The following is an 18,181-nucleotide window of genomic DNA, read 5'->3' on the forward strand; positions in this document are numbered from 1 at the left end:
TATATATATATTGTCTTATGACATGAAATTTGGCTTGCTTATAGGAGGAAGACCTCAAAAAGTCCTAGATTTCGTTTGTGGACTTTCCCTGCTCTGGTGGATGGACCATTTGGGGTTGTATCTGCTGCTGAGCTTATTGGGATTATCCTTTTTGTTGTGTTTATTTTCTGGGCTGTGTATGCTTACACCTTGCGGAACCTTAGCCTCATGACTCTGTTTGACATTCCTTCTACAGAAAAAGGGTAAAAGATTTTGTGTTCTTAATGATTAATAATAGTACTGCTTATTTTATCCGTTTCAATTTTATGGATTTTTTTCAGCATGCATCAATTCTGTGCTCAAAATATTGTATGTGTTCTTGTAATGATGGCTGTAACTTTATGTTAATGGTCTTCACTGCTTCATTCAAGGTCCTAGGACCAAAAAATTAATTGGCTTGACTGGCTTGAGATAAGATTCTTTGAAACCATTGATTGTGGGGCTTCATAACTGCTAATATTGTAGAGGTGTTTCAATTTTTTTTTAAAAAAAAATTGTGGAAATGTTTCATCTGCCAAGCTGCAAATTTTATAGAAACTTTGTTTTTCTTTCTGCATCAAATCAATAGTGTTTACCTTGGCCAAAATTATTTTGTTTTGCTTGGACATAACCATTCACGACATCTGACCATCTTATGCGAAACTTGATAATTCTGCGATCCCAAACCCTCTCTTTGAATCTGTAGAACTGGATTCCAGATTTATTCAAGTTGAAATGGCTGTTATGATGCTTCCTTGTTTAATTAAATATCACATTAATCTTCTTTTCTTTCATCTACTAATTCCATGGAAAAGGTGTGATTCCTATGAACACCTTTGGAATGACTGAATTTTAGGTTGAATTTGAAGCGTTTTCTATGAACAAAATCAGTGAAGAGTACTTAAAGGAACCACAAGATGCTGTGATTTCAAATTTCTATGAGCAGAGTCTTAATCTGAATTTGGGAACTGTATATTTTATTAACATTAGAAGTGTTTAAATGTTCACCACTTTAAGAAATTCGTTAGTAGCTTCTGAAAGTTGTCACTTACAAGTAATGCTAATTCGCTTCAGCAGGTTCATGTGCTTCATAGTAACTCGAAATTTCTTTTTCATAGAGGACTAATATTGTCTTTCGTCTTTTCAGTATAGTCATGTTGGAACTGACAGGACTACGGTTTGGAATGATCGGATTACTCTGCTTAGCATTTTTGTTCCTCCCAGTTGCAAGGGGTTCACTTCTTCTTCGTCTTATAGACATCCCTTTTGAGCATGCTACAAGATATCATGTATGGTTGGGACATCTGACCATGACGCTCTTTACACTCCATGGGCTGTCCTATGTAATCGCATGGGCGATAAAAGGAACCCTCCTGAAGGAAGTGAGTCCCCTATCGGTTTTCTTTCTGGTTTAACTCATATTAGTTTTCTGCATGCACTTTTTCCTATATATAATTTCAATATGTGCATAAGCCTGCCCTGTGTGTATTTCTCTTATGTAGATGCTGGAAGATGCATATCTATGCACAAGACAAGTTTTGATATTCTTCTTAATTGAATGACCAAGTTATATGATTGCATTTGAAACATGTGAATAATCTAACAGCAAAAGAATTACAGCTCAAGGAAGTAGAAATAACTTACTGAAATAGTTGCGGCATATTCCACTGAAAAAGCTGTTGGAGCTAGTCCAATTTAAATTAATAAATCAACATATATATAGTAAATAGAAGTTGGAAGAATTACAGATTGGGGAGTAATGACTGACAGCAATAAATGGCCATCATATTTTTGCCACAATTTGTTCCTGGAAGACTTTACCAGTTATCTTCAATTTTCTTATGAGTTTAATCGTTTGATTTATGACAAAAGCTATTGATTGGTGAGTGAGGTCTAAAGAAAATACTGTCAATTCTTTTCTTCTTGTGTTTTACATTCAAAGTATGTGAAGTCTTAAAATTAGATAGAGGCTAAGATGAAGATATTGAAGCTAGTTGCTCAGCTTTTCCATTTTAATTCTTTCATGCAGTTACTGGAGTGGAAAAACATTGGTATTGCTAATTTACCAGGAGTTATCAGCCTTTTAGCTGGCTTGTTTATGTGGGTTACATCACTTCACCCAGTGAGGAAGGACTACTTTGAATTGTTCTTCTATACACATCAACTATATGTAGTCTTTGTTGTCTTCTTGGCGTTGCATGTTGGTGATTTTGTTTTTAGCATAGCTGCTGGAGGAATATTTATTTTCATGCTTGATCGCTTCCTGAGGTTCTGCCAATCACGAAGGACTGTGGATGTACTTTCAGCAAAGTTGCTTCCATGCGGGACAGTGGAATTAGTCCTCTCAAAACCTCGAAGTAAGAAAAATCATTCTTCACAAATTATTTGTTTCCTTGGGTATCTATTATTGCTGTTTTGTGACTTGTTTTCTGATTGAAATATGTAGATTTGGGGTACAATGCACTCAGTTTTATTTTTCTTCAAGTTCGAGAATTATCTTGGCTGCAGTGGCATCCATTCAGTGTTTCATCTAGTCCTCTAGATGGTAAATATCATCTATCTATTCTCATAAAGGTTCTAGGGGGATGGACTGCAAGGTTAAGGGACAATATCTTGAGTATGTCCGAGACAGAACCACAAAAGAATCTTCCTCTTCTGACCAAAACCACGATAACAGCTTCTGTTGAGGGACCTTATGGGCATGAATCACCATACCACTTGATGTACGTACTCTCGTATCTTGATCTCTTGTATGTGCTTATTAGTTGTTGTCCACCTTCGTTAGTTAACTGGTTTTTTAAATTCATATTATACAATATATGAAAGGAAATTTGCTTTATTTTGTATGTCATGTTGGCCAATACCAAGCTCTCAATTAGTCACTCAGAACAAATGCTTTCTTCTTTTATGACCTGGCAAGCACAACTTTGTGATGGCATGTTTTAGTTTCTGTTTAAACCTATTCCATTATATAATACAAAAACTCCAAGATGATTTCATTTCAATAGTTAAGCTAATGAGCATTAAAGGCAGAATATGGCTACAAAAGATTTTTCTATTGTGGATATTTCCTGACTCTATTCAACAAATTTAGCTACAGCAGTTTTCACTGTTTGGATGTTCAGATTGACTTTTGAGTTAGCTTCATAAAAAGCCTGATGTTATGATTTTGTTTTCATAGGTATGAGAACCTAATTTTAGTGGCTGGTGGCATTGGGATTTCACCATTCCTGGCTATCCTAAGTGATATCCTCCATCGTGTTAGGGATGGAAAGCCTTGTCTACCGAGAAAGGTTTTGCTTGTTTGGGCTGTTAAAAAGTCAGATGAGCTTCCTCTTCTTTCAACAATTGACATGGAGTTGATTTGTCCATTTTTTGCTAAAAAAGTAAATATTGAGATTAATATTTATGTCACTCGAGAATCAGAGCCTTCATTGGTAGGTCTAGTTTATACCCAGCACTTCTACTTTGCTTTTGAACATAATTATTATTATTTTTTTTTTTTAATTTCTGCTGGTGTTTGATGTTTTCTGCAGGAAGAAGGTAATGTTCATGTGGCTTTGAACTCTTCTGCCTGCCCTCTCTCTGGTTGTAACATGTCAGTTTTGGTTGGTACTGGAAACAATATATGGTCTGGCCTGTATGTTATGATATCGACTGTAGGATTTGTTATTTCAGTGGCTTTGTTGCGTATCTTCTACATAAATCCATACCAGGTATCTACCTGGTGGTACCAGGGTCTTCTTTTCATTGCGTGCATGGTTGCAAGTGTTATAATCTTTGGGGGTCTTGTGATTAGTTTATGGCACCTTTGGGATAAAAATGTTTCTGCAAGGGATGAACATGAGGACAATGACAGGATAAAGGTTGAATCTGCTCATAGCAATGGGACTGTGGCAACCAAAGATTTGAGTCAGAAGAATCTTGAAAATTTTACTACCATTCAATATGGTTCCAGACCAGACTTCCAAGGTATGTAACATAAGAAACTTTCAGACTTTTTGCTCAATTCATTCATTTATCCTTGCACAGAAAGTTCAGTAAGATCTACCCTTACTGTTCAGCGGTCTTGCTTCAATCCAATTAACTCAAAAGGCTAGTATCTCTTGAGTGTAATTGTTTTTCTTTTTTCCTTTCTATGCAGAAATATTTGGATGCACAAGCAGGAAATGGGGCCATGTGGATGTAGGTGTCATTGTTTGCGGTCCTCCAACTCTTCAGTCAAGTGTTGCCAAGGAAATCAGGTCACACAATATTAGGAGACAACGCTATCAAGCGATTTACCATTTCAACAGTCATAGCTTTGATCTATAAAACTCCAAGACCAATAGCTTCCTCCTGATATGCTTGTTTAAAAGGTAAAAAATGCTCCCCCTCTGAAGACTACTTGTATAGTTATACGTATGGAGCTGGGGACACAGGATGCATATAAATGTATATTACATATATAGGGAGATCCGCCAATCTAGGACTCGGATAGTTCTGTTTCAATGTAAGGAAGATTCTATATACATATTTTTCGTAATTTATCTGTAATAATTTCTCTGTTTCTATGTAAAGGACTTACTTGTATGGTAAACAAAAGATAGTTAAAGGAGCCTTTGTATCCAGAGAGTAGTAAGTACTAGAAAATGGCTCATATAGGGATAGAATGGTTTTTGAGCAAGGGGAATGTTGTTCCTCAATACGCAAATCATTTAATTCATTTTTTTATATTATCACTACATGTTTTCCTTTCTTTTCTTTTCCTCTCTTCTTTTAATACCCTTTTTTTTTTTTGTTTTCTTGCACCCTTTTTTTCTCTTCGTTTCCCTCATTTGCTCTTTGCCATCTTCTCTTTTGGGATCTTGATGTATTTATAGTAGGCCTTTATTAAGATGTCACTTGAAAGCAAAAACTTTCTTCATTGTAAATTGAGGAAAGAAGAAAGGAGTCCTCTTACTAGGAGCCAACATCACCGATAACACTTGAACTAGTTAGGGCAAAGCAACATCCATGCAAGGAAACAAACCACATGGAGCTGCTAGCTTTAAGCCTTTGAACTCTAGACAGACATACAATAAACAGGATAATGGAAGCTACTCATATGACTCATCTATAGCTTTCTGTAAGCAAAAGCTGGCAACAAGGAAACTTGACTTCATATAACAAGGTGCTAGCAATGTCAATGAGAATGGAGAAATATCAAAAAGAATATTGACAAGCAGATGTAAAATGCTCTTTAAGGGTACACCAGGTTTCTATATCAAATACATTTTTAGATACAAAGCCCCAAGCTCAATTGCAAATAAGAAAAAGAATTTTGGACAAAAAGAAGAGAAAAAGGGAAGGGGGGCAAAAGGGTTTGAAGAAAAAAAGAAAACAAAAACTCCTGTTACATCAGATGCGGTGAGGATGGACATCGAACTGACCACCTGGATTTGCAAAATTCCACTCACGAGGGCAGCTTGGCAGTGAACTCTGGGCCAGTAAATTGAAATTATCAAACATATAAACCTGTTGTTTCCCTAACTCAATCATCAGCTGCCAGGGAATTTGATTCTTTCATATGAGTAATGCTTGATTCGCCTAGCAGCACTATTCCCTTCTCATTCTTGGAGTGGAAGAACCAGTACGAGACCCTTGAACTGACTGAGTTTCAGGATCAAACTTTTGAGAAGCAAGATAGGTGAGGGCAGTGACTACATCAGCTATAAGTGGCCGCATATTAGGCTGTTCCTGAACACACATAGCAGCCACAGCTAGAGCTTGGTACAAACCCCTCACTGGATATTGGCCCTGAAGTAATGGGTCAGCCATTTGTGCAAATTTCCTTCTATCTTTAAACAAGGGTCGAGCCTGTAAAATGAAAACAAATTTACCAAACATTTGTACAATTAGACAATTGAAAAAAAATAGATTTGCAAGAATTATGATCCTTCTTTCTAGTTCTGGCATGTTCTAAAATCCATTTTCCTCATGGTAGCCAACCCACCTACACAGTCCACTCTAAAATGGATGTCATTAAGACTCCAAAATCAAATAATTCTCATAACGACTTATTTCCAACAACTATTAACAATTTAAAGGCTACATCTACAGGCTAATCTTTCTGTCACATCTGTACTTATTCAACATATATCTGATTACTAAAGAGTCGTACAGATTAGGGTTTCTAGTAGCAAATCAAGATTCCATTACTGGCCTCAAGCTTTGAGGGGATTTCAACATGCTCATGCAAAAATAAAGAGCCATGATAATAACAGATGAATCTATCTAGAAGGTTAGACACATGCCACAGCAACACAATGTGTCTTTGAATTGCCAGCAATACAGTAAACAAGAGAAGTCAAAGCTCTCTTACCCAGGCAACCAGATTTTGCTCACCACCAGCTCTTGAATTGTCAATAGCTTTCCTTCCAGTAATGATTTCAAGCAGAACAACCCCAAAGCTATAAACATCTGATTTCAATGTAAGCTGACCAGTCATTGCATATTCAGGTGCACAGTATCCATAGGTCCCCATCACTCTAGTGGATACATGAGTCTTATCCCCAACAGGACCCAATTTGGCCAAGCCAAAATCAGATAGCTTTGGATGATAGCCTTCGCCAAGTAAAATGTTTGAGCATTTTAAATCACGATATATGACAGGTGGGCTAGCTTTATCATGCAAATACTCCAAACCTTTTGCAGCACCTGCAGCTATTTTCATTCTTGTATTCCAATCAAGTTGCCTTTTGTCGGGAGGTAAATCTGGAATAGAAAAGCACATGAGAAAATTATTGAAATAATCTGTGTTAAAGGATATGCAGGACAGGATAAGAAAAAAAAATAGAAGAGTGGACTAGGCAAATAGAATCTAATATATCTAACACCAGAAACTCAGAATAGAAGAATTTGTTATTAAGATGATTACTTGATACATGACATTCAATGGTGTGATAAAAACCAAGACCTTGGACATGAGTATAGAGATGAGTATTGCAGTACATACCATGTAGATGATCTTCCAAGGATCCTAACGGCATGTATTCATAAACCAAAAGTCGCTGATCTCCATCAGCACAATATCCAATTAAGTTGACAAGATTAGGATGGTGAAGTAGGCTCAACATCAATACTTCAACAAGGAATTCCCTGTTCCCTTGCAGTCCATTACGATCAAGCTGCTTGATTGCGACAACCTACACAAAACATGTCAACCAGACTTGTTAAGTGCGGTTAAGAGACAATAGATTTCTGAGACAATATTCATGAAGAAGTCTGAAATCCTGCAAGCCAATTATCATATTTTTAGCTCTAAATAGATATGCGGAACAAAACAACCAACATTTGGATTTCTATCCTCAACTAAAGGTGTATAAGATCATTGGAGATTAGTACACTGTCCTATGGCTAAGGTTATACTCTTCAGGAAAGCAAGAAAAAAAAAGGAGTAAATAGGGATCATTAACTGCTCACCTTAAGGCTTGCTTTAATACTTAAATCATCTCTAATTCCTCTTTCATAATACTTAGAACAAAGGCATCTGATATTTGCCCCCAAAATTCATTTGTGAAATGGTAAGCACTTTTATGTAGGTGGCAAGAAATATAAAAGAGTTGACCCCAATTCTAATAAATGAAAGTTACACGAAGGAGCTGGAGATGGACCTAGAGACTCTTAATTTACAAGCATGTATTTGATAATGCATCAAAAGTAACCAAAACATCTAAAATAATTCTTAAGAGATTTATCTATGTTCGCTGCATATGCAATAGAGAGCTTATCCCAGCACAAACACCATCAAACTCAACAAGACATATTGAATTGTTACATCATCCACAGGAATGTATATGCTAACTAAGTTCTACAAATGTTTTCAGTCCATACTACAACACAAAACGTCAGTTACAACTTCAAAAACATCAGCCACAACTTAAATTTGGGAATTGGTAACCATTCTTCTGTTGGCCAATTAATATTACATGCATTTGAGAAGGGGGAAAAGAAGATGATGATCTGTTGCATTCAAACGCACATGACTCTAGCAGAAACTTTATGGGAAGCCACTAACATTTAAATTTGACTATTATTAACTAAAGAAAATTTAATTTAAAAATACAAAGATTGTTCAAAATTAAATTCAACCATTTTAAAGAATTATTGGTCAAAGTCAACCTCCAATATCACACAGAGTTAAAGCATACATGGCAGAACAAAATATTGAATACAAAAAAAAAAAGGAAAAAAGCTAAATAAAGAGCAAAAACAAAAAGGAAAACTTAAACCACCCAAATTATGAGCATAACAAAAAGGATGCTTTCACATGTATTTGTATTTACTATTAAAATTAAAGTCTGATAACACACATACTAGATTAGTGCTCTCCAATCGCCCTTTATACACTCGGCCAAATCCTCCTTCACCAAGAAGGCAATCTGCCCTGAAATTCTTTGTGGCTGCAGCCAATTCACGAAAAGTAAATGTATGTGCCGCAATGTGATCAGAATTCCCATCCTTGGTAGCCTCCTCCTTACTATCTGGTGCTGAATTCACTTTCAGCTTTTCTGCCATAACATGAAAACCAAACTTTTATATTAACACCATTGAAAACCGATTTTGAAACGTGTAGCACTACCACATCAGTAGAAGCTGAATATATAGATGAAAACCAAACAAGCAAGATTCAAGCTTTGTTACTCTTTTATCATATAAAACAAGGAGAATCCATTTTTACTTATGGTATTCTATTTTTTCATACAAATGATAAGTTGACAGAATAATAAGACTTTTGGACTAGCTAGAACTCCATAGGCTTTTTCAAAGGCAATATAACCTAATCATAACATCAAGAATCAACAATTAGTTTTTAACTCTTGAATTGTAATGATAATATCAATTAACCACAAAAATACTCCATCAGAATTCACAAAACATAAAACATATAGCTTCTACTGATGAGTGTATTCAGAGAAAAGAATCTGAGCGTAATTTAATTAAAAAGATCAGAAATTAAAATCTACCAATCCATGATTCTTCATTACTAATATTAACACTAAGATTAAAAAGAAATACTTAAAATTCTTAGCAAACAAATTAGCTGAATTTCACACTCGCTTAACAACTGATATTCCAAATCAATACATAGATGATTAATCGAAAAATTAAAAACTTTAAAATTACTAAATCCCATAAAAATTCTAATCTTAATAGACTCAACATGTCCCAAAATTCTCATCAATTTCAGAGTTACTCATAATTTCAAAACAAACCCAAGTTAGCATTTTTAACCAATAATCAAACAAAAAAAAAAGTAACATTTCTTCCTCAAATCCTACATCAGATCACACTAAAACATTGAGAACCCAGAAAACTAAAAAATTCAAACAATTAAGCAAATGGGTCTAGCACTCATCAATTTGCAGCCAAATAAATGGGAATTCACTAAAATTTAAAATTACAAAAAAAAGATCAAATCTTTTTTTTGGGTACATTAAAAAATAGGATTTTGAAACAGTAAGAACATATTCGTTATAAGAACCTGAAGTAGATGGGATCTGATCATCAGAGTTTTTGTTGCTGCTGCTCTTATTATTGTTTGGGAGCTTCTTCTTTGCATTTTTGCTTGATTTTCCACCACAAGGGAACCAACCCATATGAACTTTTTATTATTTCTTTCTCCTTTTACTTCCTTTCACCTCAGACTAATGACTGTAACAAGAAGAGAAAGAGAGGGACAGAGATATCGAGAGAGCCAGGAAAGAGAGAGAAGGAAATCAGACCAACACACACTTAGGAAAGAGAGAGAGAGAGAGAGAGAGAGGTTTAAATTCACAAGAAGAGTTATATCTTTTTTCAATTTTTTGTATCTTTCTGCTATTGTGCCCTTTGTTTCTTAGCAAATTGTTAGTTTTGCCACAAAATTTAAACTTTTCCCCTTTTTTTGGGTTTATTTCTTCTCATTAAATCTTTTATCTCTTTTTTCAGCCTATTATATTTTGTTTTTATTGCATTTGGTTTCTTCCAAATAAATAAATAAGTTTTGAATCCTGTATAATATTTATTTTGTAATGATTTTTTGAAAAACTTTTACATTGATTCTTATAAATCATCTGAAAATTATTTATAAATTTTTTTAATTAATATGATAATCAATACAAATGAAAGAAATTGAACACTTAGGTCGCCCAATCATCTTACAATTAAATCCAAATTTTCAAATTAATAGCTTAAAATCGAATCTCATTTTTTTCAGAAATTAATATTTATTGAAATTAAGAACTATTTCTATTATATAACCTACCTGACCATCATATGAAAAATAAATTATTAAGCTATAATTTCCACAATAATACTACTAAATAAATATTGCCAATAAAAATAACATACTAATGGAGGAAAAAAATAAAAAATTATAAACTTTGAGGGGAGAAAGTCATAAAGAAGCCTAAATACTTTAAGAATTTAATATTTTGTATAACAATCTATTTTAATACACAGACAATGTACAATATTTACACTCTATCACTTAATCACAAAGTGTCACTTTATAACTTTATAAAAAAAATCAAATAAATATTTTTAAAATTAGGAATATTTATTTAAAATTAATTTTTTAAATTTATTTATTGAAAAGATGACAATATTTGATTAACTCATAGTATATAAAATTTATACATTAACATTATATCAAATATAAATCATTTACTCTATGATAAGTAAGTAGATTATAAAAATTTAATTAATATTTGATATATTGTTCTTGTATAACATTGTTAATAAATAAATTTTAAAAATTAAAAATCTTAGAAAATAAATTCTCATAATATTTTTTAAATTTTTATTTTTGTACATTTATGAAGTGAATTAAACATTAATGTATAGATATTAATTTAAAATAAACATCGGCAAATTATATAAAACAGCATTTTAAGGGATTTTAAATTAGTAATTAATTCAATAAATTTAGACTTTCATTTTTGTTTTAAATTTAAATTTATAATAAAAAAATATATTTTTGGTAATAAAAGTTGGGAAAAAAAAAGAAAAGCCTTAATTTTTCTCCTTGTATAGCAATTCTGCTGCCAAGATTAAGCAAAGAGGGAATCTTTAGGGTACATCTCCCTCATACCATAATTTATGGCCTATCCTTATGGCTGGGCCCTACCCCTTTCTCATTTTCTTGACCAATTGCTAGGCCGAATGCTTACTAAAATATATATATTCTTTACAAAATAAGAAAAAATTTCAATTAAATTAAAAGTTTTAAAGTTTTGTTAATTACAATTACTTTTAAAAGTACTAGTACATCTTTATATTTTTAATAAAAAAATATACATTTTCATTTAATATATTAAAAATCATTAAAATTATTTAATAAATATTTTTTATTTTTATTTATTTAATAAATATCATGTCAAACATTTTAAAATAAATATTTGTTAGCAAAATTCAAATATTTTTGTTTCTTTTTCGATCCCTCAACTCTCATGTCATTTGTATTATTTTTAAAAAATATATTATATGAAAATGATTCATTTCATGATCGATGTATATATGATTTATATTTAAAATAAAAAAATAATAAATTTTTAAATTTTAACAAAAACTATCATATATTTATAAGAAAAACAACCAAGTCCTCTTAAAAAATAATATGTATTGAATATTGAAATTCATACATGCATTGTGATGTTAACTTAGGGTTTACAAGATTTGGGCCAACATTTTAAGATTAATAAGTAAAATATTACTAGTAATTAAATAATTAAATATAAATAAATTGGGGTAATGTGGTCATAAACATATTGTTATAAATTGTTTTAAAGACAAATAATAATGGGAATGACAGCTGGTGCCAAATGGCTGCGCCTCAATGTTTGCAATATCTACACCTGCGCTTTGGTCTGCTACCATACATACTATTAATTGTCTTTCTTTTTCCTTTTTTTTCTTTTAAATTTGTGAATGTTGTTGGGACAACCAAGTGCATATTGGCTTTATTCACCCTTATAAGCTTGTTACTGAAATTTGGGATGAAATTGAACAAGCAAATTATTGATTTAATTGATAAGTTCGTCTCTTTTAATAATTATGTAATTCTTAATTCAATTTTTATTGATGTTAATTTCGAGATTCGAATTTATTAGTGGTTTTATATTGATGTTAATTTCGAGATACACGGTATAACGTTTCAAGATACATGAGTTCTATGAGGTATTATACATTTTGTCGTTGATTTAAAACAATATATGTCAAATTTTGATAATTCATACATATAGCATTTTCGTATTTTTTTAATACATAGTTTTATATATATATTTATATATGCTTTACAAACATAAGATAAAAATTTGAAATTCATAATACATCTAGTTTGCCACATCAACACAATATGATATAAAATGATAGATAACATTTTTGAAGGGTAACAATTAATTAACTATTAGTTATAAGAGTTTATCTAGTCCTAAAACAAAAAATATAAAAAATTAATTAAATGTAATAAAAAATAAAATTTATTGAAAAAATTTTAAATAGTTCAAAGAATTTTTTAAGTATTATGATATTTTTTTTTAAAAAAAGTAATTTTGCAAATATAATGCATCTAAAAATTTGAATATTTTTCCATCTTCTTGATTTTTCAAGTCATATTTTGTATTTTCAAGTCAAAATAAATATTAACAAATGAAGGAATTGAGGTTCAAAACTCCAACAATTCTATCCTGTTCAATTTAGTCCCAAAACATACCAAATTAAATATATTTGTACTGTGAATTCAGTTTGTGTGGAGGGAGAAGTTAAAGCAACCCTAATTAAATAATGGACCAAACAAGCTTCAGGAATTAAGGAAAAGGATTAGGTAAAGAAACAGGTGAAATGACCCAATTTCTGTTTGTGTTCCAATTAAGACTGTTTCAGCCTTCTCTGTATGAGCTTAGTATTTTGTTTGACCAAACTAAATTATGTTAATTTTTTTATTATAATTTCAGTTTGGATACTTTTATGGTCACCTTGAATGAGTCAATTCTATTAGTAAGAATCCTAAAATACATTTAAAATATTTATGCAATAATATAAAATCTCGACGATAATTCAATTAAGACTCTTTATATAAAAATTTTTTAATATACCAAATAAAATACTTAATATGTACGTTAAAAACAAGATACGGTACCATTTGATTGTTAATTTATTAAAAAGTTATTTTATCAAGATTTAAAGGAGAATTTACGAAAAGTATTATTGACTTTTATGAGATTTTACTTTCATATCCTTCAGCTTTGAGAGTAAGATTCAAGCTCAAAACCCTCACATGCCTCATGATTCATGAATGTAGCTGTGCAAGAAAAAATTTCTAAAATTAGGGTTTTGGCTTGTGAAGGAATACACAGAATCAGAGTAGCTTCCAAAGCAACCAACATTATGATATCCTTGTGATTATATTTATTTATTTTTTTTTTCAGAATGACCCTTTTCCATCAAGGCATTTCCATACCCCTTTATTTATATATATATATATATATATATATATTGAATATGATTGATGGCATAAGCAATCTAACATTGTTTTAAAAATTGGGTTTGTATCAATTTCCACTTTTAGCAATCAAAGCTGGGGTCTATAAGAAGGAATCAACCAAAAAAGAAAGCAAAAGAGACAAGTACTTGAAGTTTTTGCACTTTTTTTGATGATCAATGTATGTCATTATTTACTACCTTTACCTTGCCCACTTGAACTTTAACATTATTAAATAGTAGTATATGAATTGAAAAGTCTTATCAATATTTTCCCTAAGGGTTTATTCAATAATCTTGAAGGGGATAATTCACTGATTAAAATTTTGAATTATTTAAATAAATTTGTATTTTTTTATTACATTCAATTAAGTTTTTATATTTTTATTTTAAGTTAAATAATTTTTTTTATAAGTAACGATTAATTAATTATCATTAATTAAAATAACACTTGTTATTTTATCTACACGTGACAATGACATCGTATAAGATGGAAAATACTATCACATCATTAGTTATTATGATGTGTTAATATGTCACATTAATATCATGTGATATAAAACAACGAGTGACGCTTAACTAATGATAGTTAATTATAAAAAAATTTATTTAATTTAAAATAAAAATATAAAAGTTTAATTCAATGTAATAAAATAATAATGACTTGATTGAGAGTAATAAAAGAATAATAAATTATTTAAAATTTTTTTTAGATATTATGCTTGGAAATTAAACTTCAATTTGGATAAAAAATAGCAAATCATTGATTAGGAAGCAAATTAATCAAGAAGATGATCCAGGGACATGAATGGTTGGCTTCATTGCTTCTAAGTGGTAAAGAAAAAAAAGAAAAACTATTTGATTTAAACCCACTTATATCATAATATTTTGTCATCTAAAATGAGAAAATAAAATATTCATTCCCCATCTTAACACATAATAAAATTTTTCATGCGAAAGTGAAGCATGATATTGGTTTGACATTGTTGAAATTTGGTGCTTACGAATGGGAATCAAGATAAACTCGAACATATAATATCCTTTAAATTGTGTAAATAATTCAGAAATGATAAAAAAATTAATAAAAAAAAATCTAGACAGCTAAAATAAAACTCGAACATATATTTTCATTTTCCTTTTTAAATTTAACTTTCAACTATTCTCATCACTTGAACCGTAGCATTGCAAAATTAAAAAAGAAAAAAAAATCTATTTACTGCCAAGCCCAATTCAAACTCAATATAGGCCCAATGTAAGCCCAATAGTCAATCCATTGGCCATAGCCCATTCCCAAATCTTTTCTCGGCCTTTTACTTTCTATTTACCTTATTTTATATTCTCCCTTCCAAAATCCAAAAACCCTAAAACCCCTAACGTCCCGCTCTTAGAAACAAAATTTCCCTAAGTCATGAATCAGAGATCTTCGAACCTACTCGATGAAGCCCTGGGGCTCGACCAGACCATCGAGCCATGGCCTCTGAGGGGTCGAATAGTGGCTATAGAAGACCAAGTGGAGACGAGCGGCTCGTTCGTTCTTCACCATATCCTTAAACGCTCTCTTTCTCCAAATTCGTCCAATGTTTCCATCTTTATCGCTTTATCTCAGCCTTTCTCTCACTACGATCGTGTCCTTCGAAAACTAGTAAGTCTCTTTCTCTCTTACTGCTTGCCCATCTCTTTTGGGGGAATTTTTTTTTTTTTTTGGTTTTTTGTTGGTAGATTTAATGGTGGGATATGGATTACGGAGGGTTAATGGGTAATTTGTTAAGGGTATGTTTGGGTTTTGTGTGGAACTGAAATGGGTTTGTTTTGTTTGAATTGGCATTGTGTGAACATTGGAACTTTGTGAACTGGTTACTAAATTGAAAAGGTGAAAAAGTTTGCAGACATTATTTGGTTTGAATTTCTAGGTGTAAACAAACTGGTCCTTTCTGAATTTGGATATTGAAAGGAAAAGGTCAAAAAATTTCTTTAATTTTTGCTACTGGTTGCTTGCCTTGTTTAAGAATGGTTCTGTCTAGTTGATGTTGATGGAGTAGTTAAATAAGTGGTATATAGTGTGACCCTTATCAAGCCCAGGTTTCTGCTTTCTTTTTAATGAATTAACAAGATTTGTGTTGTCTTGAATGAGTGAGATTTGGTTGGTGTTAGACACAAGGGATCAGTTCCCAGTCCAATTTTTCCGATTCAATGCGATTTGAGAGTTGGAACTGGTGTTAATGGTATCTGGTTCTTTTGTTGATTTGATGAAATAGGGATGCAACTTAGTAACACAAAGGGATAACAACAGATTATTTTTCTTTGACATGCTGATGCTGCAATGTCCAGGTGAGAAAATCAGGTAAAATGGTTGTTGCAAAACTTTTTGCATGCATGATTATGAGTTTGTGTGTGTTAGATTAGGTATTTCTCTCTGTGGGGATTAATCTTTTTTTTTTTTAATATGATGTCTGGAACTTTCCAGTTTTCTGGCTTTTCAGGTAAGTAATAATTTGTGTGTGGTATGGAATTGATCTCATGGAAAGAGTTTTCGACTTGTTTAACTAGGTGGAGATGAAGGAATAAGTCCTGAATGTGGACTTATTGCATTGTATGGGAAAATATATAAAACCATTGTAGCATTGCCTGAGGTTAGCAGTAAAAATGTTACCATTATCATAGATGATTTATCTCTTATGGAGGTGGCCGCAAATGGCTCTTCAGATTATGTCTTGGACTTCTTGCATTACTGCCGCACTTTAACAACGGAGTTTGTAAGACAATGCCTGTTGTTTTCTCATTTTTTTCCACTTTCATCAACTTTTTCTCTTTTGTTGATCCACTGCTCTTCTTATTGCGTTCTCATTTCTTGTCGCAGGATTGTTCGTTAATCACACTTAATCATGAGGATATTTATTCCAGTGCAGATAGGCCTACATTTTTGTTACAGATGGAGTACCTTGCAGACATTTTGATTAAGGCAGAGCCTTTGGCTACTGGTTTAGCATCTGATGTGCATGGACAGGTGCTGTTGTGTCATTTCTATCTCTTTTATCATTTTTTTTCTGTCATTTGATGTTCTGATTGACATTTTGTCGTAATTTAATGCTGCGCGATAGATGTAAATAATTATAGGTTAGATTTGCCATTTAATTTGGTCATACTGTTGCTTTCTAATGCAATATAAAAACTTCTAGTTTGTATTTCTATCTGGTTTTCATCTCCTTAAGAGATGACGACTCAGACCAAGGATCTAAATAATGCAGTGACATGAGTGTCCAAGGACATCATTTTAGTTTTGAAAATCAGCCAATGCTTTTATTCATTGGATGAATGACCTGCCAAATATGCTTTCAACTGCTTTATGCATCCATGTTTTGCTTATTCATTGAAGATCTCTTCAACCAAAGAGCATATAGAGAGTGCATTAGACCATACGACGTTCTTCTTTTTCTTACCATTGTCTAACAAGTCACGAGCTTTTATTATGTTGCAGTTGACGGTTTTGAACAAGGGTATGAATTATCGGCAAGGGAGCTCAAGGAACAAGATAAGTAATTTCCACTTCAAGGTCAAGGAAAATGTTGTTGAATGTTTCTACCCTGGAAGCCAAGGTTGACGGGGCATGAAACCGGTAATTGACCGGAAAGTTTGTTGTCTTTACTTCCATGTTTGGCTTGATGTTCCTAGAGGAAAAAGAAAAGGAGAGAACCATGGAGGCTGTGTTGTATCATATCAAATTCTTTTTCACAGCAACAATAAAAGAAGAGCAGATATCATTAGCCCTTGCTCAAGTTAAAGACAGAGATACCAGTATTCCGACAAGCTGAATTTCGGTCGTCTAGCGATATGCATCTATTTAGGTTGCAGATAGATGTTTGTTGTTATAAATTATCTACCAGTAATATTATAAATATTTCTTGGCCTGTTTGATCAGTTTTGCCCAGTCCTAGCAACCATGTTATATGGTTTTGTTTTGAAGCAAACGTTTTGTTGTCAATCTCCCTCCGTTTTGGGAAAGATTATCTTACATGAATAGACAGAGAATTCCATATAAGGGGTTGGATAGAGTTATTAACATAATAATTTTGATATTTTATGAAATATTTTAACAGTTAGAATTTGAGATTTTATTTGATTTTGACATTTTATGCAATATTTTAACAGTTAAAATTTAAAAATTAATTTAAATTTGAATTTTAAGAGTCCTATGCTTCCACTAAATCAGACATAACCATGATTATTATTTTTTGAGTTGACTAGACAGTTATCCATAACAAAGCAGATTGAGGGTTCATTAACATTTTGGGGAAGAGATCTGAAGGATCATATTTAGGGGCAGCTGGGAAGCAGAAAGTAGACAACAAGGCTCAAAGTTCAATGCACCCATTCTTCCGCTAACCTTATCCAGCATCATAGCGAAGGGACTCCCATGTATTTCCAAGGCCAGAGCCTCAAATCATTCTAAATTCTGCTTTCTACCGATCGGCCATTGAATCCAACCAGCATATCTTGTCATGGAAGATGGATGGAAAACTAACTTTTTGTTTTTTCCTAAGGGTGAGGCTGTCATGCTAAAGAGGGTGCTTGAAGCTTTAATCCAGAAGCTTGGAAACAAGAAGGAAGAAAAATGCTTGTTCCCAAATGATAAATTCTACCCAGGAATGAACTTGGAACTCTCTCCTATTTTGTCTTGCTATTT

At 32.2% G+C, this 18,181-nt stretch overlaps 3 protein-coding genes across 4 annotated transcripts in view; 2 read left to right on the top strand and 1 right to left on the bottom strand.

The window, feature by feature from the left end:
- LOC110425063 (ferric reduction oxidase 7, chloroplastic-like) overlaps positions 1-4,756 on the top strand; it is a 5,947-nt gene extending 1,191 nt beyond the window's left edge. For both annotated transcript variants that reach the window (XM_021439847.2, XM_021439849.2), the window contains 7 exons: positions 45-242; positions 1,166-1,400; positions 2,048-2,375; positions 2,465-2,741; positions 3,200-3,455; positions 3,555-3,990; positions 4,163-4,756. In XM_021439847.2, the coding sequence (XP_021295522.1) occupies positions 45-242; positions 1,166-1,400; positions 2,048-2,375; positions 2,465-2,741; positions 3,200-3,455; positions 3,555-3,990; positions 4,163-4,332 (1,900 nt within the window). In that variant the 3' untranslated portion in view covers positions 4,333-4,756. The remainder of the gene's footprint in view (positions 1-44; positions 243-1,165; positions 1,401-2,047; positions 2,376-2,464; positions 2,742-3,199; positions 3,456-3,554; positions 3,991-4,162) is intronic.
- Positions 4,757-5,174: 418 nt separating this feature from the next.
- Positions 5,175-9,841, bottom strand: LOC110424921 (putative serine/threonine-protein kinase PBL7). The gene is made up of 5 exons (XM_021439630.2): positions 9,524-9,841; positions 8,356-8,549; positions 6,995-7,184; positions 6,362-6,753; positions 5,175-5,856 (listed from the first exon to the last, which is right to left on the bottom strand). Exons 1-5 carry the CDS (start codon positions 9,636-9,638, stop codon positions 5,596-5,598), a joined length of 1,152 nt encoding a protein of 383 aa, XP_021295305.1. The 5' UTR covers positions 9,639-9,841; the 3' UTR covers positions 5,175-5,595.
- Positions 9,842-14,808: 4,967 nt separating this feature from the next.
- ELP6 (elongator protein 6) lies at positions 14,809-17,583 on the top strand. Its single transcript, XM_021440242.2, has 5 exons — positions 14,809-15,142; positions 15,756-15,828; positions 16,048-16,253; positions 16,358-16,504; positions 16,976-17,583. The coding sequence occupies exons 1-5, from the start codon at positions 14,909-14,911 to the stop codon at positions 17,096-17,098; spliced, it is 783 nt and encodes a 260-aa protein (XP_021295917.1). The 5' UTR covers positions 14,809-14,908; the 3' UTR covers positions 17,099-17,583.
- The last annotated feature ends 598 nt before the right edge of the window (positions 17,584-18,181 follow it).

The sequence above is a fragment of the Theobroma umbraticum genome, unplaced genomic scaffold (genome assembly GCF_002168275.2).
Source record: "Theobroma umbraticum cultivar Fairchild unplaced genomic scaffold, ASM216827v3 scaffold_81.0, whole genome shotgun sequence".
Lineage (NCBI taxonomy): Eukaryota > Viridiplantae > Streptophyta > Magnoliopsida > Malvales > Malvaceae > Theobroma > Theobroma umbraticum.